The sequence below is a fragment of the Abramis brama genome (assembly GCF_963993115.1).
Source record: "Abramis brama genome assembly, chromosome: 16".
Classification (NCBI taxonomy): domain Eukaryota; kingdom Metazoa; phylum Chordata; class Actinopteri; order Cypriniformes; family Leuciscidae; genus Abramis; species Abramis brama.
The window spans coordinates 36,810,797-36,838,296 of record NC_139978.1 but is presented as its reverse complement, the minus strand read 5'-3'; the positions used below and the strand labels follow the sequence as shown (position 1 = coordinate 36,838,296).

The 27,500-nt window shown below is 40.3% G+C and overlaps 3 protein-coding genes across 5 annotated transcripts in view; 1 reads left to right on the top strand and 2 right to left on the bottom strand.

The window, feature by feature from the left end:
* Nucleotides 1-768, bottom strand: part of LOC311065883 (protein FAM240B) — a 2,071-nt gene extending 1,303 nt beyond the window's left edge. The window contains exons 1-2 of the mRNA XM_084086718.1: nucleotides 634-768; nucleotides 414-538 (exon numbers count right to left, since the gene is read on the bottom strand). Coding sequence (XP_083942844.1) covers nucleotides 414-535 — 122 coding nt within the window. The 5' untranslated portion in view covers nucleotides 536-538; nucleotides 634-768. The remainder of the gene's footprint in view (nucleotides 1-413; nucleotides 539-633) is intronic.
* Nucleotides 1-18,990, top strand: part of srp19 (signal recognition particle 19) — a 23,375-nt gene extending 4,385 nt beyond the window's left edge. The window contains exons 5-13 of the mRNA XM_084086722.1: nucleotides 13,401-13,544; nucleotides 14,554-14,669; nucleotides 15,386-15,441; nucleotides 15,515-15,671; nucleotides 15,758-15,894; nucleotides 16,328-16,473; nucleotides 16,865-17,017; nucleotides 17,128-17,252; nucleotides 18,147-18,990. Of these exons, the coding sequence (XP_083942848.1) occupies nucleotides 13,401-13,544; nucleotides 14,554-14,669; nucleotides 15,386-15,441; nucleotides 15,515-15,671; nucleotides 15,758-15,894; nucleotides 16,328-16,473; nucleotides 16,865-17,017; nucleotides 17,128-17,252; nucleotides 18,147-18,196 (1,084 nt within the window). The 3' untranslated portion in view covers nucleotides 18,197-18,990. The remainder of the gene's footprint in view (nucleotides 1-13,400; nucleotides 13,545-14,553; nucleotides 14,670-15,385; nucleotides 15,442-15,514; nucleotides 15,672-15,757; nucleotides 15,895-16,327; nucleotides 16,474-16,864; nucleotides 17,018-17,127; nucleotides 17,253-18,146) is intronic.
* A 1,163-nt stretch (nucleotides 18,991-20,153) lies between these two features.
* The window catches only part of mfsd14bb (major facilitator superfamily domain containing 14Bb), a 16,452-nt gene continuing 9,105 nt past the window's right edge, over nucleotides 20,154-27,500 (bottom strand). For 2 of the 3 annotated variants that reach the window (XM_084086687.1, XM_084086688.1), the window contains exons 7-12: nucleotides 26,479-26,592; nucleotides 26,244-26,315; nucleotides 25,832-25,944; nucleotides 24,972-25,069; nucleotides 24,135-24,280; nucleotides 20,154-22,218 (exon numbers count right to left, since the gene is read on the bottom strand). In XM_084086687.1, coding sequence (XP_083942813.1) covers nucleotides 22,003-22,218; nucleotides 24,135-24,280; nucleotides 24,972-25,069; nucleotides 25,832-25,944; nucleotides 26,244-26,315; nucleotides 26,479-26,592 — 759 coding nt within the window. In that variant the 3' untranslated portion in view covers nucleotides 20,154-22,002. The remainder of the gene's footprint in view (nucleotides 22,219-24,134; nucleotides 24,281-24,971; nucleotides 25,070-25,831; nucleotides 25,945-26,243; nucleotides 26,316-26,478; nucleotides 26,593-27,500) is intronic. The other variant, XR_014602986.1, reaches the window with a different exon arrangement.

Genomic DNA, 27,500 nt, shown 5'->3' with positions numbered 1-27,500 from the left:
CAAACTTTTATTTTGGATGCAATTAATCGTTGGCCAGCATTACAAATAATATACAATAGAATATTGAGTTTGGAGAGTTTTGTTTTTTCTTGAAATTTTTCAGGATATGTTATATTATATTGTTTAGTCCAGCGCTTTAATATATGCAGAAATGTCTATATTAACACAACAGTGCTTTAAAAGACAGACAATATCACTTCTATCGGAATAATAGCGTATGGTCAAGTCAAGTCTCCTTCATTTATACAGCGCTTTCACAGCAGCTTTACAGTGATAACAGGAGATTACAGTAACAGAGATTGTTCAGGCTTTACAGCAGATCTAGAATAAAGTTATTGTCCAGATAAAGTTAGTTTTAATACTCTTTAATACTTTAATAAGTTTTTGTTTGGTGATCAAACCGCGTGACTTACTTAGTGAGAGCGCTCCTCTTCATCCTGCCTTCTTCAACCTCTCTCTTCTGGCTCTGATTGACGATCTTCTGCTCCCAGAAAGTCTTGATGAAGAGTTTGTCATGGATGAGAGCAGAACTCATGTCCTGCGGAGAGAACGAGATCTGCTACATCATCAAAGGTCAAAGGTCAAGTGTCCTAAAGGACAGAGTAAACTGAAGTGCATGTTGTGTATAGTGACCTGATGTTGATCTGTTCAGTAGCGCACAGTAACACTAATCTTCATCCTCCACACGTGTTCGACTGGACTCAGAGATGCGGTGTGTGTCTTTATTGAAGCGTGTGTGTGTGAGTGTCATCATGATGTTTCTCAGCTCCTCCTCGAGTTTATTTCAGATCGCTCGGCCTTCTCTCTCCACACTGTCACCGGACAAACAAAACCGTGAACACTAATGAGCTTATTACTGCAAACACCTGATGACAGTATCATGTTCACATCTCAGCGACAGTGAACATATCTGTTCCCGACACACACACACACACACCGTGTCACACTCGGGAGTTTTCACACCTGATATCCGCCTGCATCCATTACATAAAGAATGTATTTTTAAGGTGGAAAACATCTTGCATATGTTGTAAAGTACCATCGCATCTAAAATAACCCTCTCTAATCATCAAGTGACAGACGCATTAAAACACGTGTCTAGCTCAGTCTGCACTTGCGTGTTCACAGGAACATCTCTCACATCTGTCCGTACACAGAAATCTTACTGTCGCCATACAATTAAAACTGACCTTTTGGAATGGAATATTGCAGTGTTTATGCTAAATGATTTATGGGTGCACATCATTATTCTGTAAATAATCTTGACTCAGAATAAGTTCATCTTGCAGCATCTCTTCTCTTCTCTGATGATGTGGGCGGGGACACCTGTCACTCACATGAGCTCAGCCAATAGCAAACCACAAACATCCAATCAATTCCCCACAGACACAATCAAGCCCCGCCCACATTTTGGACCAGTCCTAAAGACATGAGATGTAACGAAATAAACGCTTATGACATAAAATGTCCTTAAACATAAGTATGCACATGTGTGCAAGATATTTTTAAAATTGACTGATAAGAATGTGTTTGCATGCTTCATTTTTCCTCGATTATCTTTCAATCTGATCGAAATTTCATCCAGATGTGTTTAAAGGGGGCTTATTGTGCACCTTTTAACAAGTTAAGTCTCAGGAGTCCCCAGAGTGTGTCTGTGAAGTTTCAGCTCAAAATCCCCCACAGATCATTTATTATACCATGTTGTAAATGGCCATTTTTGAGTGGAAGGAAAAACATGCTGTTTTCGTGCATGTGTCTTTAAATGCAAATGAGCTGCTGCTCCGCCCCCTTTTCCAGAAGAGGGCGGAGCCTGTACAGCTCGTGCCTCAGATACTCTGACGAAAACTAAAACAACTGTTTAGTTTTGATTATTATCATCTATATCGCGCTGCGGTGACATTGCAGTTCTTCATCATTATGAAAGTTTATTATCTGTATGCGTTTTAAAGTTATATCAGTCTAAACTTCTGAAATATGGTTTTCTGAGCACACACACCCGAATCACGCGCACAGACAGCTGGATATCAGACGGAGCATCGCGTGAGTATTAAACTAAGTTCTCTTTCACGTCTTATTGACCTTAAACTGTCAAAAACACACACACATAAACACAGTCGGTTATGTCTGTGAACGTAAACAGCAGGGAAAGAAATCTTGTGTATATTAGATCTGTGTATTAAAGTATAAGCAGCGTAATATACTGTACATACTGCTATATATGCTGTTAATATGACTCAGACAACACAAGAAAAACAGAAAATCACTCACTGCTCTCTTCACTGAATAGCTTTAGTTGCTTTAATAAAAATACATTTTTTACTTGAATGCTCTGACAAGGAGATAAACATGGCGGACGGTGTACAGCTCACTGAGGGGCGGGGTTTATGCTAATACTATGCTAATAGGGCGGAGTCCGTCAGCAGTCGTGGGCGGGGCCTAAGCATATGTGACATCACAAAAGCTACAATCTGCAAAAGGCTTGTTCTGAGACACTGCTTATGATTTATGGGGATTAAAAAAAGAGGAGTGGGTGGATTTTTACCATTATATGATGTTTGTGTACACACACACTGCCGACAACACATTAATATTCATAGTGATTTTTGCATAATGAATTATGGCCTTTAGGTCCGATTGAGCCATTGTAAACGGATTATTTTGAGCGTAGTGTTTCATCTGTGATCTAACTCGTACTTTTCTGAGCAAATCTTCTATTCGTCCTCATATGTGTGTCACCAAAGATATTCCAAGATTGTTTGCCAAACATTTCTGAATGTTCAAAACACATACATTCAATTTTCAAACATTATGGGAACGTTACTTTTGAAAGTTTTCTGAAAATTCGGAATATAGTAACAAAAAACATTAATAATGTTCTCAAAACATCAGCACAACAATATTATGCATTGATACGTTTTAGTTGGGTTTATATAAAGACCATATGAACAAACGTCTATTAACGTTACTGGAGAACGTTCCCCGTCCGCTGAGAAGAGTCTGCTAAATGAATAGCTGCGAACGGCTGTTCGGCGATGGCTCTCGATCTGGTCTATTGTTCAGGCGCATTACAGCACATTAACACCTGCTCGTTTTCTTGCCCTTTTACACAAGGCCAAATGTATCTGGAAAATCTGGGTGTGATGCAAATCCAAACACAAGTGTGACACTTCATGTCTTCTGGGCGTGATTTGTCCTGATCTCGAGGCCTTAACCGCCGGCATGAGCTCTATTTCAGTCCCGGCCGTGTGTAATTATGATATAAGACACTAATGCTGCCTAAGACATCAGGCACAGCTGCACAGGCGCTCACTGAGTCACTGTTTAAAATAAACTCTGCTGGATGGCTGATTTCTGAGGATATTCAACACAAACATGTGATGTAAGCTCATATATGAGAGTTAGTGTGATGCAGACGTCTTCACCACATTAACCTTTGAATTGCTGAAAATCCTCCAGTCTTTATTTCACTCTGAAACTGATTGAGCTCTACGATCAATCACATCCAAAAAATCAATGCAAAACCTGTGCTAATGGAAAGAAAACAAGCAGATAAAAAGATTGAATGCAATATTTGATGATAAAACAGCATTATGAGAGATTTATAAGCTGTTTAATGTAGGCGGGTCATTTTTGTAACGAGGTAAAAAAAAAAAAAAACGAAAACTGATCAATCTTTTGGGAAGTTATATGTGTTTTAGTCCAACACAATAACATTAACTAGCATTTTCAGGAAAAAGAAAATCCTCTCCGGGTCAAAATGAGGATTAACAGCGGAAACATCCAGAGCTTTACTTCAGTGCCTGAATTTAAATACATTTACTGCAATAATATCATTTTTGATCTTTTCTTCATTTAAGAAATATCAAATTATATTGCTTTAAAATGTGCAGTAAGACTAACATTTACATTCATGCATTATTATTCGCTTATGTAAAGTGATTTAGATTAGAGGAACGTAAAGCAATATTAAAGCTCTGTTGTGCTTTCTATATCGGTTACATTAGATTAAACAAACAAAACACTCTTTTAGACCAAATTTAAGTTTAGGGAAACACTTTATAATAAGGTCCCATTAGCTAACATTAACAAATAATCAGCAATACATACAGTATTTATTAATCCTTTAATCAACTGCAAAACATGATGTTCTTCCTCAGTGTTTCTGTCTCGTTTCCAGCACAAATATCCAAACATTCTTAAATCAAGATACATTTACTGGAGAAGAAGCAAAATGACTGAAGATATTAAGACTTGTTTAATGAAGAATGAATCAAAATGAAGTGAGTTTGTGCTTAAAACACAGTCAGAAATATCATCTTGATTCAAAGTGAAAACAAGATCATTTTTCTGACTCCATTGTCAGATATTTGTTCTTGTTTTAAGCACAAACTCACTTCATTTTGATTCATTTTTCATTAAACAAGACTTAATATCTTCAGTCATTTTGCTTCTCAAGTAAATGCATATTGATTTAAGATTTAAGATCATTACCTAAAATAAGTAAATGCATTAAGAGGTATCTTTGATTGTTAGTTGATGTTAACAAATGTAACCTAGCTGTAGAGTTTAGAGAAAGACGGGATGAGTTTATTGGCTCTCGGCCTGAAGCTGAAGTCACTGACATGGAGATGAGATTTAACAACACACACAAACACACACGCTCGCCAGCTTTAACAAGTTAACAGATATCAGATGGAGTGACAGCAGATCCGCTGACATTCACTCAGATCATTGTGTTTCAGTCACAGAGAGAGAACAGAACGAACCGCCGCTGAACGGAGAGAGAGAGGGATCTCAGAAGAAAAGGAACTGAATGAACTTTAAAGGCTTCAGTCGGCGCTTCATATACAGAACCTTTCATCGGATCATTTTATCCGAAACATCTCATATAAACATACTTTATCACTAGAAAATAAATGTAAATAACTTGTAAAACATTACAGGTGACATGTTATGCTTTTTTGCACCAGATGTAATATAAACCTATGGTGTCCTCAGAATGTGTCTGTGAAATTTCAGCTCAAAATACCAGATCATTAATTACATTGGCAAATTTGCACCTTTTTGAGGAAAAACTTGCCGTTTTTGTGTGTGTCCCTTTAAATGCAAATGAGCTTTAGCTCCGCCTCCGTTCAGAAGAGGGCGGAGTCTTTACAAAAGCTTCAGAGACTCCGGCAATAACAAAACAGGCCAATCTCACTCATCCAGAATCACCAGGAGCGAGTGCAGCCTTACGGAGAGACTCAGGAAGAGCTTCTGAATGTTAGTGGAGACATTTCTGTAGTTGTTGTGGAGTTACACTGATCATCTCATCATCATGTTTAACTTCTCCACAAGTGTCCACAGCTCCTGAGGTCTTTATAAGACAGCGGTGACATGTTCTGGTCAATAGTGTTCAGTGCTCGTCTGAGCTCAACCACAGAACAGCTTCAGGCTTTGCTGGATCTTCATCATTGCGTTAGAACTGGTCTCTGTTGTCGCTGGTGGAACCAGATGTCGTGTGTGTAAACGTGCAGATTAAGGGCCGGTAATATTATAATAAGATCCTCTTCATACGTCAGAAGGAGAACGAAATCTGATTGGCTTATTTTTGTCATGCTTGCAGAGAAAGGCTCACCAGAACACAGTTACTGGGCTTCACTTTTCACGTTTTCTGTGTTGGTAGAAGCACCGATTATAGCACTTACACACGGAGAAAGTCAGATTTTCATGATATGTCCCCTTTAAAGTATATGCAATCTTTCCTTATATAGAAGCTTGTTGGTGTCATGGTCGATGCAGGAAAGAGGATTTAACTGTGAACGGTATTTATTAAAGAAAAAGGGAATCCTCACAAAAGAGGAACAAAGCAAACATGAACGTGACAATTCTACAAGCCATGCAAAGACAACCACTGACAAACACTGACTGAAACATTTATACACAGATGACAAGAAACAAGCAGAACCAATGAACAAAAGTACTACAAACAGACACAGGAAACTACGGCATGAAACACAATAAAAGTCCTTAAACAAAACAGGGGAATCGTGACATTTGGCAAAAATTTGAAACGAGTTCTAGAGTTCTAGATTGAACCACATTGAATCTTTACTCTAAAAATAATGTTTTGGCTACAAAAATAAAAAAAAACAGTTTGCATAATTTTTTCTGCGTTATAACAACATCTAATAAATTAAGTTAAACCAACAAACTACTTTGAGTTTGAGTTTTAACTTAATTATTTGCAGCATAAACACATTTTTTTGTTGATTACTTACAAAAAGTTGTTCAACTAATTGGAAACAATTAATCTGATGTATTTCACTTAGAAATCAACAGCGAGCTCTATCACAAAACCTTCAAAATGTAGATCATAACAGCATTAAACGTCTTTCCCTTCAATAAAAACACAATGACACACAATTTCAACATTTATTTTTTATGCAAAACATGGGAACTAAAAAACCACTGCCCATTTTTTTTAATTATCAAGACAATATCATTAAGTTACTACAAATGTTTAAAAAAAATCAACTAAATATCAGTTTTAAAACAATATTAAGTTAATGTAATGATCAGTGTTATTAGCATAACTGAGATACCATTATAGTGTTTTTGCCATTTGTCTTAGTTTTATCTATATAGTTTTCATTTCAGTTTTAGTTTAAGTTATTTTAGTAAATCAAGTTAAACTAAATGAAAAAAAAAAAAAATTGCTTTGGCAACTAGCTGAAACTAAAATAAGTTTTCAATATGATTTAACTATATTCTATTTCGAGTAAAGAAAATGTTCTTTTAATGGTTTTAGTTTTAATTAACTATAATAATACTGGTAATCAAAATGATGATGTCAACAGAACTTTTTTTAAATCAATAAATGACATCTAAACTGAACAGTGTCATAACTGGACCAATCCTGCTCTCTGCTGGTCAGTCTGGGACACTTCCTTTATTTAATGTTATAATGTGTCACTTCTTTATCATTTAGATTTGATCATAGAGGGGCATGTTGTCACATTATAAGTTGTTACATGAGAACATCCCATTAAACAGCATATTTTAAGCTTTTTAGATAAATTGCATAATCAGGAAGTTATATATACATATATAGCCAACAGAACTGTTTATACTGTTTAACTGTTTATACATAGCCAACAGAATGCTATAATTTATAAATTAAATGACGGCACATAAAACACGTGCTCAAAACCTGAAAAATACTTTTAATGTAGGCTATGTCAGTATGTTGCAATTATGTTGCAAATATGTCAAAAATATGACAAGGTTTAATTATAGTTTGGAGGACAGAATTCAGAAGAAAAAGCATTTACTTTTATTGTGACAACTAGCCCCGGTGTCTGTGTGCATTAGATCTGTGTGTGTGTGTGTGTGTGTGATCTGATGATGTCATGCTCTACAGCTGCATGTGTGTGTCAAAAATCCATCCATCCATCCATTTTCGTCCGCTTATCCGGGGCCGGGTCGCGGGGGCAGCAGTCTAAGCAGGGATGCCCAGACCTCCCTCTCCCTGGACACTTCCTCCAGCTCTTCCGGGGGGACACCGAGGCGTTCCCAGGCCAGCCGGGAGACATAGCCCCTCCAGCGTGTCCTAGGTCTTCCCCGGGGCCTCCTCCCGGTGGGACATGCCCGGAACACCTTCCCGGGAAGGCGACCAGGAGGCATCCGGAAAAGATGCCTGAGCCACCTCAGCTGACCCTCTCGATGTGGAGGAGCAGTGGCTCTACTCTGAGCTCCTCCCGAGTGACCGAGCTTCTCACCCTATCTCTAAGGGATCGCCCAGCCACCCTGCGGAGAAAGCTCATTTCGGCCGCCTGTATCCGGGATCTTGTCCTTTCGGTGAGAGTAGGAACGTCTTCTTCACCACGACAGACTGGTATATCGACTGCATTACTGCAGAAGCTGCACTGATCCGTTTGTCAATCTCCCGTTCCATCCTTCCCTTACTTGTGAAAAAGACCCCAAGATACTTGAACTCCTCCACTTGAGGCAGGAACTCTCCACCAACCTGTAGCGGGCAAACCACCTTTTTCGAACTGTGACCCATGGCCTCGGATTTGGAGGGGCTGATTCTCATTCCAGCCGCTTCACACTCGGCTGCAAACCGTCCCAGTGCACGCTGAAGGTCCTGGTCTGATGGGGCCAGCATGACAACATCATCCACAAAAAGCAGAGATGAGATCATGTGGTCCCCAAACCTGACACCCTCCGGCAGCCCTGCCGGAGTCCAACATGCACCGGGATGAAGTCTGACTTACTGCCGGCAATGCGAACCAAGCTCCTGCTCCGGTCGTACAGGGACCGGACAGCCCTTAGCAAAGGACCCCGGACCCCATACTCCTGGAGCACCCTCCACAGGATGCCGCGAGGGACACAGTCGAATGTCTTCTCCAAATCCACAAAGCACATGTGGATTGGTTGGGCAAACTCCCATGAACCCTCCAGCACCCTGTAGAGGGTATAGAGCTGGTCCAGTGTTCCACAACCGGGACGAAAACCACACTGTTCCTCCTGAATCCGAGGTTCAACTATCGGCCGTGTTCTCCTCTCCAGTACCCTGGCATAGACTTTCCCGGGGAGGCTGAGAAGTGTGATCCCCCTATAGTTGGAGCACACCCTCCGGTCCCCCTTCTTAAAAAGAGGGACCACCACCCCGGTCTGCCAGCCCAGAGGCACTGTCCCAGACCCCCACACGATGTTGCAGAGGCATGACAGCCAAGACAGCCCCACAACATCCAGAGACTTGAGGTACTCTGGGCGAATCTCATCCACCCCCGGTGCCTTGCCACCGAGGAATTTCTTGACTACCTCGGTGACTTCAGCTTGGGTGATGGACGAGTCCCACTTCGAGCCCTCAGCCTCTGCTTCCTGAATGGAAGACGTGACGGTGGGATTGAGGAGATCCTCAAAGTATTCCTTCCACCGTCCAATGACATCCCCAGGTGAGGTCAACAGCTCCCCACCTCCACTTTAAACAGCATTGGTAGGGCACTGCTTCCCTCTCCTGAGGCACCGGACGGTTTGCCAGAATCTCTTCGAGGCTAGACGATAGTCCTTCTCCATGGCCTCACCGAACTCCTCCCAGGCCCGAGTTTTTGCCTCCACAACCACCCGGGCTGCAGTCCGCTTGGCCTGCCGGTACCCGTCAGCTGCCTCAGGAGTCCCACAAGCCAACCAGGCCCGATAGGACTCCTCCTTCAGCTTGACGGCATCCTTTACTTCCGGTGTCCACCACCGGGTTCGGGGATTGCCACCTCGACAGGCACCGGAGACCTTACATCCACAGCTCTAAGCGGCCGCTTCGACAATGGAGGTGGAGAACATGGTCAACTCGGACTCAATATCTCCAGCCTCCCTCGGGATCCGGTCGAAGCTCTGCCGGAGGTGGGAGTTGAAGATCTCTCTGACAGGAGACTCGGCCAAACGTTCCCAGCAAACCCTCACAGTACGCTTGGGTCTGCCGAGTCTGTCCAGCCCCCCATCAGTTGACAGCTCCGCCCCTCTCTTCACCCGAGTGTCCAAGACATACGGCTGCAGGTCAGATGAAACGACCACAAAGTCAATCATCGACCTCCGGCCTAGGGTGTCCTGGTGCCATGTGCACTGATGGACACCCTTATGCTTGAACATGGTGTTCGTTATAGACAAGCTGTAACTAGCACAGAAGTCCAATAACAGAACACCGCTCGGGTTCAGATCAGGGGGGCCGTTCCTCCCAATCACGCCCCTCCAGGTGTCACTGTCGCTGCCCACGAGGGCAATGAAGTCCCCCAGTAGAACGACGGGGTCCCCAGTCGGAGCACTAACCCCTCCCAGAGACTCCAAGAAGGCCGGGTACTCTGCACTGCCGTTTGGCCCGTAGACACAAACAACAGTGAGAGACCTATCCCCAACCCGTAGGCGCAGGGAAGCGACCCTCTCCTTCACCGGGGTGAACTCCAACACATGGCGGCTGAGCAGGGAGGCTATAAGCAAACTCACACCAGTCCGCCGCCTCTCACCATGGGCAACTCCAGAGTGGTGAAGAGTCCATCCTCTCTCAATGAGTGTGGTTCCAGAGCCCAAGCCGTGCGTAGAGGTGATCCCGACTATCTCTAGTCGGAACCTCTCAACCTCCCGCACAATCTCAGGTTCCTTCCCCGCCAGCGAGGTGACGTTCCACGTCCCTAGACCTAGTTTCCGCGTCCAGAGATCGGGCTGTCGAGGCCCCCGCCTTCCACTTTGCACCGGTCCCTTATGGTCTCTCCTGTGGGTGGTGAGCGCTTTTCGAAAAAGAGTCGCTCTTTCGGGCTGAGCCCGGCCGGACCCCGTGGGGGGAGGCCCGGCCACCAGGCGCTCGCATACGAGCCCCATCCCCGGGCCTGGCTCCAGGGTGGGGCCCCGGCTGCGCTTTGCTGGGCGAAGTCACGGACCTTGATTTTAGTGCCATCATAAAGGGTTTTTGAACCGCTCTTAGTCTGACCCGTCGCCTAGGACCTGTTTGCCTTGGGAGACCCTACCAGGGGCATATAGCCCCAGACAACATAGCTCCTAGGGTCGTTCGGGTACTCAAACCCCTCCACCACGGTAAGGTGGCAGTTCAAGGAGGGGTGTCAAAAATACACTGATCAAATCACTGCATATGGAAAACAAATAATGCAAATTATTCAAGATCTTTACAGGGATGGATAAAAAAGTCATCAAGTTTGCTGCTACACGTGTGTAATCCTACGGTGGCCGAGAGGTGCAAAACAAATCACAATTACAAAAACAAAATAACAATTCAGAAAACACAACGACAATTTAGAAAACACAATAACAATTCAGAAAACACAACGACATTTCAGAAAACACAACGACAATTCAGAAAACAAAATAACAATTCAGAAAACACAACGACAATTCATACAAAACGGAAAAGGTAGGTATATTTTGAGAATGACGTACTTATCGCTGAATGGACGAGATACCTGTCAATCAAGCCAGAACCGGAATCAAGCGATACTGTCTGGAAGTACCGGTAGAAACAAATCGTACCCATCAACATGCCATGGAGCAAAGTTCGGTCCCATGGAGTGATAGGTACGCCTAACGAATCTACGACGTGTCCTTGTTCTGTCCCTGGTGGGTTGAGTTCTTGCAGCAGCCGCATATGTCATCACGTTTAACACGCAACTTCTGCAGAAGTACTAACCACATTGTCCGGTAGCCGAACAACTGTCCTGGTTGACGCAGCTTTTAATGTCGTGGTATGTCGAAAAATGAAATAAAAGAGAGCATTGCAGTGATGGCTTCTTTGTTGGTGTATTTACTCAGAATGAAGCATAAGAGAATATGCATAACAAAAGCTCAAAACATACATTCTCAACATGTATATCACTTTTTTTTACAGTAATGACCGTTGTAGACATAAGTGACTTTAAACATTCCATCACACTAGAATGAAAAATATGATCAACAAGCTATTTAACACTCTCTCTGTGCAGTTCTCATGCTCTAGCTAGCCCCAAAATGACGTGTGGCAGCTGTAGTAACACTCTAATCTCATGCTTTTTACAAACAAAATAAGACTGAAACAACATCATGTACTCTCATACACTCAAATAACATCGACATAATGACCAGTTATAATGAATAGCGGGCTATCGCGCTAATCGCGAAACACTCATGCTAACCATGTGCTCAGGCATACTAAACTAATGATGACACACTATTAATATAGTAAATATTATGTGGTATGTCGCCAGCATGTCCACAATCACGGCACATGAATGTCCTTCTTCAAAGTAAAGTTTAATGTGTTCTATTTTCGCATAGCAAAACAAAGTTGATCACAAATGTCTTGATTGACAGGTGTCTCGTCCAATCAGTGATAAGGACGTCATTCTCAAAATATACCTACCTTTTCCATTTTGTATGAATTGGCGTTGTGTTTTCTGAATTGTCGTTGTGTTTTCTGAAATGTCGTTGTGTTTTCTGAATTGTTATTGTGTTTTCTGAATTGTTATTTTGTTTTCTAAATTGTCGTTGTGTTTTCTGAATTGTTATTTTGTTTTTGTAATTGTGATTTGTTTTGCACCTCTCGGCCACCGTAGTAATCGGCTGTTGTGTTAATTGATGAATCGAGTGATTAATAATGAGTGTAACGGGTCAACATATGAAACATTTCAGAGGAACAAAAAGGACACAAGCGACATATAAATAGGCTATGTAAATACAGGTTTGTATTACGTCATCAGTGTTTGTTTGCAGATGGATTAAAGGTGTGTGTGTGTGTGTGTGTGTGTGTGTGTGTGTGTGTGTGTGTGTGTGTGTGTGTGTGTGTGTGTCATTACGGATCAGTATGTGTGAGAGTGTGGACATGAGAGAGAGTCCAGAGACTGAGACACGAGGCATCAAATCACACGCTGTAAAATAAAAATAGCATCATGTCGAAGCAGAAGTAGATCCAGCCGCCGGTAAACAAGCAGCCGAAGCAGGACTGACGGAAGCTCGCAGGCGCAGGTACACACACACACACACACACACACACTCATTAACGCGGTTATTAATTAAACGTGCAGCGAATAACGTGTGGTTATGCTGGTAAACTGGGTGACTCTTCATAGGTTAGAGGTCATACTGACTGTTGCTGAGTCACAATCTCAACACACAAACACACACACACACACACACACACACATCTGATCAATCCTCGAGCAGTCAACATGACGACACGAACACCTCAGGTTCCCGCCGTCGGACACAAATATGACCCAAGAACGTTTTATTAATTTATGAAAAAGATATTTCTATTATCTGAACATTCAAATCATAATTTTGTTTATTTATTTATATAGGTCTATATTTTTCTTGGTTATGTGAACATTGTATAATTCTTCAAACATTATGGGAACGTTACTTTTGAATGTTCTCTGATCGTTCTGAAACAAGTAGTGACATTTAAGAAACGCTCCATGATCGATTTATAATGTTTTTGTGATGATGTTTTGAGAACATTATTAAAGACCAGATTAACTTTAAACAAACGTTCTATTATCGTTGTTCAAAACTTTGAGAACCGTGTTCCCTGTTCGCTGGGAAAGCTTCACATTAACTTCATTAAATAACAACTAAACAAACATGATTAATGTGTGTAAAACTGTGTAATGGAGGCGTGAGATCAGATTCAGCTTCTGTTTCACAACACTGGACAAATACATTCTCAGTATTTGATCATGTTTTCCAGCACAAGTAACTAAACAGATGCTTTTACTAAATTATATGAGATATTAAGTTTTAATTATGTGTGTGTGTGTGTGTGAGAGAGAGAGAGAGAGAGAGAGTGTGTGTGTGTGTGTGTGTTTCTATCAGCTGCTGTATGTGAGGATGGTTCAATCATGTGTGTGTGTTTTGTTTCTCACGGTGTGTGTGTTGTTCAGCATCATGAAGGCGGACCGGTCCAGAGTGGACATTCCCGTGTACGACCTCTCGCTGATCCGAGACCTGTGGGAGGGGCGAGTGAGGAAGCAGAAGCAGCGGCAGAAGAAGGAGGAGGAGCGCATCAGTCAGAGCGCTCTGGCCAAGTGAGTCTCGCCAGTTCAGTAAACACCAACTCTCATGTTGAGGAATAAACATCTCCACGCCACACACACACACACACACACACACACGCACGCACACACACACACACACACACACACACACACACACACACACAGAACTAACCCCTGCCACTCACACACACAAACACACACACACTGAACTAACCCCTGCCACTCACACACACACACACACACACACTGAACTAACCCCTGCCACTCACACACACACACACACACACACACACACACACACACACACTGAACTAACCCCTGCCACTCACACACACACACACACACACACACACACACACACACACACACACACACACACACACTGAACTAACCCCTGCCACTCTCACACACACACACACACACACTGCAAAAAAATGCTTTTCTTACTTAGTATTTTTGTCTTGTTTCCAGTCCAAATATCTAAAAATTCTTAAATCAAGATGCATTTACTTCAGTAGTAAAATGCCATAAGATATTATGTCTTGTTTTCTGGGGAAATAAATAAAAATTTAGTGAGTTTTTGCTTAAAACAAGTAAAATTATCTGTCCATGGGGTCAGAAAAATAATCTTGTTTCTGTTTGAATTAACATTATTTTTCTTACACCATTGACAGATAATTTTACTTGTTTTAAGCAAAAACTCACTAAATTTTTATTTATTTCCCCGGAAAACAAGACATAATATCTTATGTAATTTTACTTCTCTAGTAAATGCATCTTGATTTAAGAATTTTTAGATATTTGGACTGGAAACCAGACAAAAATACTAAGTAAAAAAAACATTTTTTGCAGTGCACATGCACACACACACACAAACACACACACACTCACACATATACACAAAGCTACATATACTACATAGTGTAGAAAGGGAATTGAATATCTCTGTCCCATCAGTATATTTGACTGATTAATATTAAAAAGCAGGTGTGTGTGTGTGTGTGTGTGTGTGTGTGTGTGTGTGTGTGTGTGTGTGCAGGGTGAATCAGCAGTGGCAGTATCGCATCGCGTGCCGGAAACTGAAGAGCGCTGAGGTCTCGGCACTGCAGTGTTACCTGGACCGGTCATGTGATCAACTACACACACTACACAACGGTATGCGGGAACGCCAGCCTACAGGAGTGCGTTTGAAGAACATTTCGCTGACGTTCCCATTAAGTTATGAAATCATTATTTCTGATTGTTCTCAGAAAGTTTTTGTAAATGTTTAAAAAAAATATGTGAATGTCAAAAAATACATTTTCTCTATTGTATCATTCTTCAAACATTATGGTAGTAACATAATAGTAACATTTTAAGAACGTCAGACGAACATCTAACTGAAAATGTTTTAGAAAAAACGTTCCATGAACGATGTATAAATAATATTTGTGCAAATACTGTTTTGATAACGTTATTAAAGACCAGATTATATTGAACGAACATTCCAATTCCATTAATGTTACTGGAAGAACGTTTGTTTATAACTTTATAAAGCCAAAGTTCTGAGGATGTTCTCCGATGGACAAACAATTAATACTTTTAGTACTTTTAGACCTGATGAAATGGATATTCAAATACATTCTTCAATAATTCTTATTTTAGTATCATTGAGATACTATTTTGCTAATATTATTTTGAATCGTTTTCATTTTATTTAAAGTAGTAGCCATTTTGTTGTGTGTTTTTAGCATTTTTAGTAATATATTTTTAAATATTTATATATACATATATGTTTCAGATATAGTTCTTAATAGTATTATTATATTATAATAGCCCTGGCCTAAACCTCATCAAACTGTTTTTTCTGACCTCTGACCTTTTCCCTCCAGACTCTGACACTGAGAACAACAAGTTCATCTTCCAGCTGAATGGAGACAAATGGATGGTAACTCTGAAACTCTTCTGTTTCTCAAGCGCGTTTGTTCTGTCCGTGACTTTACTCTGACTGTGATTCGCAGAAACTACCCGAAGATCTTCAGTTTATGACGTATCTGAGGGAATGGCACATCCACGCAACGAAGATTCGGGAGATTCCCACGTACATCGAGGCGTTCGTGGATCTGCGTGTTCTGGACGTTCCCAAGAACGGACTGACGAAGATTCCCGTGGAAATCGGTGCGTCACTAAACCTCGGATCATCTCACACTGAATTAAACACTCCACACGCTAGAAATCACACGCAAACGTCTCGTCCTTCACAGGAAAACTCATCAGCCTGAGGGAATTAAATGTGAATTATAATAAACTGCGGAGCATTCCGGCTGAACTCGGAGAGTGTGAGAATCTGGAGCGATTGGAGATGACGGGGAACAGAAGCTTGTCTGAGCTTCCCTATGAGGTACAACAGTTCTGCAGATAGAAATCACTCATATAGATTCAGTCGTTCACACTACAGATATTTCTGTCTATCCCAGCTAACGGAAGGTGAAGGTTCTCAAAGTTATGATCAATCGTTCTTCCAGGAATATTAATAGAACGTTCGTTCAAAGATATCTGGCCTTCAATAATGTTCTCAAAACATCAGCACAAACACATTATTTATACATTGATCATTTTCTGAAACGTTTTTAAATGTTACTTCTTGTTTCAGAGAACATTCAAAAGGAACGTTCTCATAATGTTTGAATGTAATGTTCCATTAACGTTCACATAACCAAGATTTTTTTTTTTTTAAACATTTAAAAAAACGGATGTTTTGAACATTCAGAAATAAGGTTTTCATGACTTTAATGGGAATGTTTTTGTTAGCTGGGACATTCCTCTTCTTTCAGCTCCGGAATCTCAAGAAACTGAAGCACTTGGATCTGTCGGAGAACCAGTTTCCCAGCATCCCGATCTGTGTTCTGCGCATGGAGAACCTGAAGACTTTAGACATCAGCAAAAACAGACTCACTGACCTGCCTGAAGACATCGACCGGTGTGTGTGTGTGTGTGAGAGAGAGAGTGTGTGTGTGTGTGCTGTTGTTTATGTGATTTGTGAGGACACAAATTTGTATAATGACATGGGTATTACAGTGGTATTACAACTTGAACGTGATTTATGAGGACATTTCCTGAGTCCTCGTATTTCAAATGGCTTTGAAAACATACTAAGCAGTGTTTTATTAAAAATGTACAAATGCAGAATGTCTCCTGTGATGGGCAGGTTTAGGGATGGGGGCAGAATATACAGTTTACAGTATAAAAACCATTATGCCTATGGAATGTCCTCACAAATCACATAAACAAAGCTGTGTGTTTCTGTTGATAATCCTAGAGTAAACACACACACACACACACAATGATTCTGCGCTGTGATCTCTCCTCAGACTCGAGGCGTTAGAGACGCTGTTCCTCCACAGGAACCGAGTGCGACGCGTCCCGATGCCGATGACGAACCTCGTTCACCTGAAGATGCTGGTCATCAGCGCAGACGAGCTCTACAGCATCCCGTCGCAGATCGTCGACAGCCCTGACATCAAGTGTGTGTGTGTGTGTGTGTGTGTGTGTGAAATATCCCTCAGAAACCCTTCGTTTCAGTCTGAGTATTGATCAAAACATGATCAGCCTGATCGGGATCTTTCTGTTCCAGATTAATCCGACTTTATGACAATCCGATCAGCGCTCCGGATGAAGACGTGAACGATGACGCAGAAGCTCAGGACGAACTTGAGAAGGAGTTCATGAAAACATACATCGAGTCTCTTCAGGACAGAGGTGACGTCATCATCAGTGACGTCATCATCAGTGATGTCATCAGTTTACATGCCGTTTACTTCATCCTCCGCTCGCGGGTCAAAGTGACCCGAAGCCCTAAAATTATACTTAATAATTTTTTGTCCAGAAAGCTTATTTTATGTAATTTTGATAATATTTTTTTAATGCAAATTTTTTTGGGGAGATTTTTTGTTGTTTTATTCACCTTTAAATGACTAGATTTGATCAATAAATAATAAATAAATAATAATTTAAGCACATTCCTCACATTCTGTCAACTTAAATTCAAAATAACTCACAATTTCATGCATTAACCTTTTAATTCAGCTCAAAATATCTTACATTGTGTGTCTTTGCCGACCTTTTGAGGAAAAATAATAATATAATATGATATTTCATGACTCTATATGGCCTTATATCTCTATAAATGAGCTGTTCCTCTGGGTCCTAAAGTCAGTTTCTCTTCAGAATGCATTCAGATACACATGTAGACTTTATTAAATAATTTTTTTGGTAAAGTTTAGCATTTTTAGTTTGAATTTGGAGCATTTTTAGGTTTTTCTATGTGTACTGAAGCATTCCTCGCATTCCATTCATTCCTAATGGGGTCAAATTGACCCGTGACGGAAGGATTTGTTACTTTTTAAAATTTCAACCTCAAAACTCCTCGAATACTTTAAAAATTGTGTGTGTATTGGTGGTTCAAGTGCGACAAAAGGCCTGGGGTCTTGGACCCCTCTGATGAACACTCAATTTTTTTATAAAAAAATATTTTCCGGGTCATAATGACCAGAGGGAAGAGGATGAAGTAAAATATATGCATGCAGGAATGGTTAAAAAAAGAATACATTTGCAGATATTGAGCTTTAAAGTTCCTCAAACGACTCTTTTCAGACACTCAGCCGATGTACACCACTAAAGTGTCCTTGAGCTGCTTGCTGTAGAAGATGAAGAACACACACCATCATCATCTTCATCTTCATCATGACTCCAGACATCAGTGTGATCCGGTTATTAGTTCTCTCATTCCGAGTGCAATCCAAATTCAAATGCAGGTTAAACTGTTGATGAGTTTTAGTATCTAAAGGGTTTGGATTTCTTTTGTAGCAGCGCTTTTACTAAATTCTTTTAAAGAAAAAAATATGTTTTTCCTCAGTGTTTCATTTTCCAGCACAAACATCTAAACATTCTTAAATCAAGATACATTTACTGGAGAAGAAAAATGACTGAAGATATTAAGACTGAAGTGAGTTTGTGCTTAAAACAAGAACAAAAATCTGCCAATGGACTCAGAAAAATGATCTTGTTTTACGTTTGAATTAAGTTTATTTTCCTAAATCCACTGACAGATATTTGTTCTTGTTTTAACACTCACTTAATTTCTAGTCTTAATATCTTAAGCCATTTCTCTTCTCCAGTAAATGTCTCTTGATTTAAGAATGTTTAGATGTTTGTGCTGAAAACAAGACTTCTTTGCGGTGCAGATCTGTAATTTTGACAGCTAGTCGGGTTGAAGTTCACGTTTTTATTTTTGACCGCATTTATCATTCTGACTAGTTAAAATGCCAAACCCATTTTGATCTGGTTTTTCAGTGAAGATCTTCATTAAGTTTGTTTTGATGTGACCAAACGTTTAACAGCATGATTATGATCCTGTTTGATCTAACTCAGTTTTATAAGATATGTCATTAAAAAGAAATGCCATTTTAATGTATTGCAATTAAAACTTTTTCATCAATTTTGCTTTCTGACATAAATATAACATACGAACACCAAGTTTTTCCTACAATGTAAAAATGTATGTTCTTCCTCAGTGTTTCTGTCTCGTTTTCCAGCACAAATATCTAAACATTCATAAATCAAGACACATTTACTGGAGAAGAGAAATGGCTAAAGATATTAAGTCTGAAAATGTGTCAAAATTAAGTGACTTTATCCTTAATATGGGGTCAGAAAAATAATCTTGTTTCGCTTTGAATTAAGATTATTTTTCTCATTTATTGGCAGATATTTGTTCTTGTTTTAAGGACATTTTTGATGGGTTTTTTTTCTATAAACAAGTCTTAATATCTTCAGTCATTTTGCTTCTTCTACAGTAAATGTATCATGATTTAAAGGGGTCCTTAAATGCCCTTTTCACAAGATGTAAAATAAGTCTCTGATGTCCCCAGAGTGTGTGTGTGAAGTTTCAGCTCAAAATACCCCACAGATATTTTTATATAGCATGTTAAAATTGTCACTTTTTGAGGGTGAGCAAAAACACACTGTTTTCGTGTCTGTCCCTTTAAATGCAAATGAGCTGCTGCTCCCGGGAAAGGGGGCGGAGCTACAGCAGCTTGTGTATTTTTACCTCACACACGCACACACACTGAAAATTTCAACAACTTTTAGCCTTTTATGTTCAGAGTCAGACAATGATGGAGAGACTCAAGAAGAAGTGACAACATGTAGAAGCAACAGGACATTTCTGAATGGTTAGTTGATGAATTTATGAAGCTGATGTGTATTTATCTTCTAGTCATTGATTAGCATATTCTGTTTTGATTATCTATAAATCGTGTTCTGGGGGCGGGGTTTATGTAAATTTTAGGGTTGGTGATGTCACTAACCCGGGAGGAAGCTCGTGTAGTCTCTACCAGCCGTTTGTTGTAGTCCTTAAAAAGCGATTTCTTTAAAAGCAAATATCTCCCTTTGCTTTGAACTTTGAGCGCTGTAACTTTGCAGATGTTGTTTATGCTCAAACAGCAACATTACACACTAACTAAAGTTAGGAAAGTGAAATCATAATCAACCACCCCTTTAAGAATGTTTAGATATTTGTCCTGGAAAACAAGACAGAAACGCAGAGGAAGAACGTCATGTTTTGCAAAAGCTGTCAATGGAGAAAAAACACCAATCGAATCCTGGAATATGAAGTGGTTTATTGAAACATTGATTAACGAACAGCTTGTAACAAACATCAGCAAACGAATGCTTAATGTGCACTGCACGCTTCAATAAAATCTGGTCAAACCAAAGAGCATCACTGAGTCTGCATAGACATGAGGAATGGCACTGGAGCCGAAACATCATTAAAAAACAAAGTGCATTTCATTGAAAAACATCTAAAATGACTTTATTGGGGCTACGAGCTTCTCGAATCAATGCGTGGAAATCAGCACCGATCGCATAAATACAGTCACGTCAACACTTCATTTTCAAGTATGCAGAATAATAATAATAATCAGGTCCCCAAGATTGGCGATTAAAGTTAAAACTGTGCTGCTAAAACACGTCAGTAACGCGACAGACATTCAGAGATCGTGGATTTAGGCATGTAGTTCATGCGGTTATTGCTGCAGTTTATATGATATAATGCAATCAATCTGATCATCTTCAGCTTATCTCGTAATGAAACTGACTCTGCGTTTAACATGCAAAAAAACAAAGAAAACACGAATTAAATAATCACATAAAAGTCAATAAGAGTCGAGCGATAAATCAGTAAAGCGGTTTTAAAAACATGATTATTGGAAATGATATCAGTCATTATGCGTTATTAAATCAAGCTGATGTTTAAGTGTGAGGTAGCAGCTCTGTGTCGAGTAGCTGGTGCTCATATATGAGGATTTGAGAATTTACTTTGTAATAATTCATCCATCAAAAGCTGCATCTGACATAAAAACAATGATTATGTCTGTTTTGTGCCATTTATTAACTTTAAAACATGATGTTCTTCCTCAGTGTTTCTGTCTCGTTTTCAGCACAAATATCTAAACATCCTTAAATCAAGATACACTTACTGGAGAAGAGAAATGAGTGAAGATATTAAGACTGGAAAATGAATCAAAATGAAGTGAGTTTGTGCTTAAAACAAGAACAAATATCTGACAATGGAGTCAGAAAAATAAACTTAATTCAATTTGACTCCATTGGCAAATATTGGCATTTTTCATTAAACAAGTCTTAATATCCTCAGTGGTTTCTCTGCTTCTCCAGTAAATGTCTCTTGATTTAAGGATGTTCAGATGTTTGTGCTGGAGAACGAGACAGAAACACTGAAGAAGAACATCATGTTTTTCAGATGAAAACTTTGCACGATGACATTATTTTTGCAGTCTATACAAGTTTAGCGCAGAGGTTAAAGTTCATCAGTAATATATTACAGGATATTGGCTGACTACATTTACAAATTAGATACACGGCAGCACATGAACTATACGCCAAAATATGAAGAAGGCACATTCTCTTTCAAAGATTCGAAGACAGAAAAATAAAAAGTAAGATGATGCTTTATAATAAGGTTTCATTTGTTAGCATTAGTTTACGACATTATTCAACAAGAACCAACAATGAAAAATACTTCTACAGTGTTTATAAATCTTAATGCATGTGAAAGGAGTAGTTCACTTTAAATTCTAAACCTTGGAAGAACCAGGATTTTTTTTAAATATAACTCTGATTGTATTCGTCTGGAAGAAGAGTGTCATATAAGGATGACTTGAGGGAGAGTAAATCATGCGCTAATTTTCATTTGAAAGTTACAACTACTTTAAATTCAACATAATACATTTAAAATCAAAAGTTGTATTTCGTAACATTAGCTCTTGCACTGTGGATTAATATGAGTTATGATAAAGATGAATAAATGCTGCAGTTAGCTAATGCGTTAACTAATGTTATCAAATGAGACCTTGTTATAAAGACGTTTAGACATAAAAAGCTCTTTAAGACGCGCTCCGGGACCGGGAAGCTCGCTGGGTTCAGTGGTCTACAAGCTGCTGTCCTGTAGGAGAGGCTCGTTGTCCTCGTCGCTCGCAGGAACGGAGGCGTTCTCGGGGCCGCCGCTCGCCGGCTCCGTCATGGCCCTCGCGCCGCACGTCTTCACCACCGGAGTGTGTTGAGCCGGGATGAAGACTGCCACCAGCAGCGCCAGCACCACCGTACACGCGCCGAACAGGAACGGGGGACCCGGAATCACGGACTTCTGGAGGACAAAACACAGACAAAAAAAAAATGCTTTTCTTACTTAGTATTTTATTTTTGTCTTGTTTCCAGTCCAAATATCTACAGATTCTTAAAGCAAGATGCATTTACTGAAGTAGTAAAATGACTTAAGTTTTCTGGGGAAATCAAAATTAAGAGAGCTTAAAAAAAGCAGAATTATCGAGATGGTCCTCACTGCAGAACACGAAATCCAGGGGGAGGAGTTGGATCCAGATCCAACTCCTCCCACCTTACATATACCTAAACCTACCAATCTCCACCCCCTGATCTGGATCCAACTCCACCCCTTGGATCTCGTGTACTGCAGTGAGGTGCTACTGAAATTATCTGCTAATTGACCCTTTGCAGGGAGTTTGATTGACAGGCGATCTGACCAATCATAATCCGCCATCCGCCATTTTTGAACGCTGGAGGATTTGATCTTGATAAACGGAGTGTACTGACGTCTTTAAAACAACATTCCTTCTGATGTTCATTCATGTTTATTTGATGCTATAAATGAACTAGAAGGAAGAGATGATCGGTTCACGAGCGGCTTTAACTGAGCGATCTGTCAGACACATTAAAGAGCCACAAAACGCTATTTATTGTTTACATTTCTTTAAAAAAAAAAAAGACCAAATTTGAAAGGTGAGACTTTGTTTCATATCAAAAGTACCCTGGTCTGTCCTGTGTGTCAGTGTGTTGTCAGTGTCCTCTCTGCTCCGCGATGTGTGTTTAAGTGTGTGAGAACATGGTGTGTGTGTGAGAGCGGCGTGGCTTGTCGGACATAGCAACAGTAACTAAAGGGGGCGGGTCTTTGCGAACGGTCAAATTGGGTAAGAAAAATAATGTTAATTCAAACAGAAACAAACAAGAAAATAACACTAGCCGCCTTTCCATTAAACATTTGCGCAAAAATTGTGCGATATTTTCTAAATGTCGCTAAAAAACTATTGCAAAATGACGCCGTTTCCATTAACCGATGTTATGCGACTAAAACGGAATTTTTCCTCTCGAGATAATCATTCCAAACATCATGGCGACGGATGTTGGTAGATTTACGTATATCGCAGACGTGGCCATTATTATTAATCAAAGGAGACGTAGGTGTTTTATCCAAGCATTAAAGCAACACCAAAGCACTTTTCCTCTTCGGTCCCCCTACAGGTCGGAAGCAGAATTGTCTATTACCGCTGTCGTAAATAAGTTAGCCTACCGTCGCACGCACGCTATTTGTTTATCCAGCACCGGCTTTGGAAATAACAATGTCCACAGACAAGGTAGAGTATGTTGCATGATTTTATGAAAGTATGATGTATTGCGACATCAGAAACGAAGAAAAACAAAATAATGACATTGCTTGCTATTGTAACGCTTGCCGTAAAGCTAGTCAAATTTGTAGTTTCTTATGTCTCATTCGAACTACAGATCCGCTATCCGATCTGGCAAACTTGCCTAGTGCGATTATAGCCGATAGAGGGTCGCAGAAGTGCCGTTCACCCGTTACGAGTCGATGAACCACTGAAACGATTTTGGAAACATTATTTTAAGGTACAAAAGAATCTTTGGTGTTGCTTTAATGGCAAGAAAAGCCCCTTATACTGGGAGCGGCTCATATGAGTTTCTGGGTGTTTCTCCCTCAGATCTGCTCCAAGCTCTTCATAAATTATGCCATTCTTTGTTGTTTAGAATCCAGTATTCCCATAATTCTTTTGTCTTTTATGAGTTTAATAAAGAAGTCCGTCTCGTCTTCTGTCCAAACACACCTCGCCTTCGTTAAGGAACGATCGACTTTACGTACGTCAGGTGACTGTAAACGCGAAAACTGTTTCCATTGGGCGTATTTTCAGTCCGCAATCTGAAGGGAAATGGAAACGCGGCTCTTGAAAGCTTGACTGAGCAGTGACCTCTGACCTCTTCGGTGGCGGGTGTGACGGGGTTCGGGACGGGGCTCATCTCCTTCAGCTCCACATTGAAGAGGAAGAATATGAATCCGAAGAGAGCCGGACCGAGTCCGTTACACAGACCTCGAATCCCTGTGATCATTCCCTGAACCGCTCCTAAAACAACACAAATCATCAAATCCAGAGAATCAGTGGCAGAGACATTTTGCCACACTAAAATTGGATCCGCTACTTCCAGTTTGATGTGAACTGATATTTTAATTTGAAGGATTTGTTCAGAATGAAAGTTTCCTGATAGTTTATTCTCCCCCACGCCATCCAAGATAATGTCATTCTTTCTTCAGTGGAAAAGAAATGAAGGTTTTTGAGGAAAACACTCCAGGATTGTTCTCCATATAGTGACTTGTCTCCGCTGGTTTGTCTAGATGAGACTCTTACTCCTCGGCTGGATCGTGTCGAGACTTTGAAGCTGCACTGAAACTCACATCTGGACCTTCGACCCGTTGGACCCCATTGAAGACACTATATGGAGAAACATCCTGGAGTGTTTTCCTCAAAAACCTTCATTTCTTTTCCACTGAAGAAAGAAACACATGAACATCTCGGATGACGTGAGTAAACTATCAGGAAACTTTAATTCTGAAGTGAACGACTCCTTTAATATTTTAAATCATTGTTAATGTACATAATTTGGCTGCAAAACAATCTTCTTCCACAGCGATATGGACGATTCCGTCAGAGCTTTAACACGAGAGCCACTCAAGCTCTTTTCAACGCCCATGTTGTGTTTTGAGTCTCACCCTGTTAACACAGGACGGGTCTTTAAACGCACGTGTCTGAGCCTTACCCTGCTGGTCGTGGTCTGTGCAGTGAGACACCAGCGCGCTCACCGCGGGGAAGGTGATGCTGGACATGGCAGCGACGGTCCCGGCCGCCCACATCATCCTGGGATACACAAACACAAACACTATTTTAAACCCAGCGAGTCACAGGCCGGTAATCCCTTCACAATAGTGCTGACGTCACGCGTTCAATCTCTTTTCCATTACAAACAATGCCAGTCTATACAGATCAAAATAAACCTCATCCATACGACTGGGCAAAAATCTTTTTTTTTTTTTATTAATCTTTTTTTTAAATGTGGTCGATTCTCAAAGGTCACAAATCATTTTTTTTCCATATTTATTTATCTATCACCCAAAAGCCAGTATCAGTTTTCCTCCACTGTTCACATGTTACACTAATGCTGGGAGATATTATGTGTGTTTAATCTTAAACATAAAATAACCTGATCCTGTTTGATCAAGACGTGCGACTCTTCTGACCCGTCCAATTTTCAGCATCAATTTTTCATCTTGCATCAAAATCCAAAGTCTATTTATTGTATGCATTTGAAATATAGAGTTGGGTTCTGTTTTAATGTACCTTAAATAAAAAGAGTTTAGTATACAGGTTTGTGGCTCTTAATTTATTTTTATTAATTAACCCCTTGTAAATTTATGTTCACTGTTCTTTCTTTTAAATAAATATAGGATTTGTATTAAATCTATATTCATTGAGTTGAATTGAGAATCGAAATCAAAAATCGAAATCAAAAATCGAATCGAATTAAGAGCTTGCGAATCGAATTGGAACATCTGAATCGATACCCAGCCCTACTTATCCATCATAGCATTAGGACAGACTCAGATCGTAGACCCAGCTCACCACGGTTCTGACCCGAAGCCGTACCAGGCCAGCTGGAACAGCTGAAACCCAAGGCCCAGTAGCACTGTGCTTTTATTTCCAATCCTCTTCATTAGAATGCTTAAAAGTAACGTCTGCAAAAAGACAATCAGTGTCATGAATAGGGTCGGGATGCAACAATGTATCGGCCATCGGCTGATTGATTGACAGCAGATGATCAGGTCTGATTTAGGCTAAACAGAAACATAATCAAAAGCTCAAGCGTGCTGTGTAACACGAGAATGAACCTCATTGGTTCTTGTGTTCACAGTTCATTAGTTAGCAATAAAAAAAATACCAAAGAGGACTTTATTTACTGTTAATTACATATGTATGTTTGAATACATTCATCATGAAGACGAGGGTTTGTGAAAGCTAAGCTGAAGGTCTTTACCTGTGCAATGATGGACAGGATTCCCACCATCGCTATATAAGCTGCAATCGCTTCTGATGAGAAGTTGATGACCTGAAACACACACACACAGTTTCTAATGTTTGTGCTTAAAGGGAAAATTAACACAAATTCATAAGGAAGGCTATGAATAATTACTTTCAAGTCAAAATGAGTCTATTTCTTGTTCATTTGGACAGACGCCACACTGTGGAAGTGAACTCGAACTGTTACGCACCTGTCCCAGGTAGAGGAAGAAGCTGGAATACTGTCCGGCCTCCGGCAGATACGACAGGAACACTGTGACGCAGATGAGGAGCACTGTGGAGTCTTTCCCAACCTTCCTCAGGGACTAACACACACACACACACACACACACACACTGCTGTGAGGTTTCACAAGAACTGACAGAATATCTAAAACTCAAAGGATGTTCTGCATTATTTGAGATGCGGCATCACTCGGAGAACATCACATGTCACTGCCCTCGCTTAACTATCATCCAATAAGACTGAGTATATGAAACATACGAGACTAGAGCGTATGCGCGTGACGTCACCGTCGGCCAGAGCGACTGCGGTTACACACAGTTTCTATATTATATCTTTCCTATATTGTATTTATATAAAGCGTTTATATAGAAAACCTAGGAAGTCAGATATGTAATTTTTTAGGGGTTATGCATTGAGTTTCCCGCAGGAACCCTGAGTGCCGGAAGAGCTGCTGAGGGACTGGATTTAATAGAGGAAACTGGAAAACACGAGTAAAACAAACGATTATCAGTTTAAATTTGCCTGTAAACGCTTTATATAAATACAATATAGGAAAGATATAATATAGAAACTGTGTGTATCCGCAGTCGCTCTGGCCGACGGTGACGCTCTAGTCTCGTATGTTTCATATACTCAGTCTTATTGGATGATAGTTAAGCGAGGGCAGTGACATGTGATGTTCTCCGAGTGATGCCGCATCTCAAATAATGCAGAACATCCTTTGAGTTTTAGATATATCATACAGCGCTCAGGGTAAGAGCCGTTCTGGACTGTAATGTCAGTGTGCAAAGAAAACGGATTAATTCAAACTATAGTCTCACAGAGCCAGATCTATATAGTCTACAGTCTAAAATGACACTGTTATGATAGTTTGATTATAATGAGCTCATCTGTCAACATGAAACATCACTGTGATCTTTCTGAACTGCTGCTTTCATGTTTGTGTGTTTATTGTGTTATTCACACCCTCTATATGAGACAAACGTGT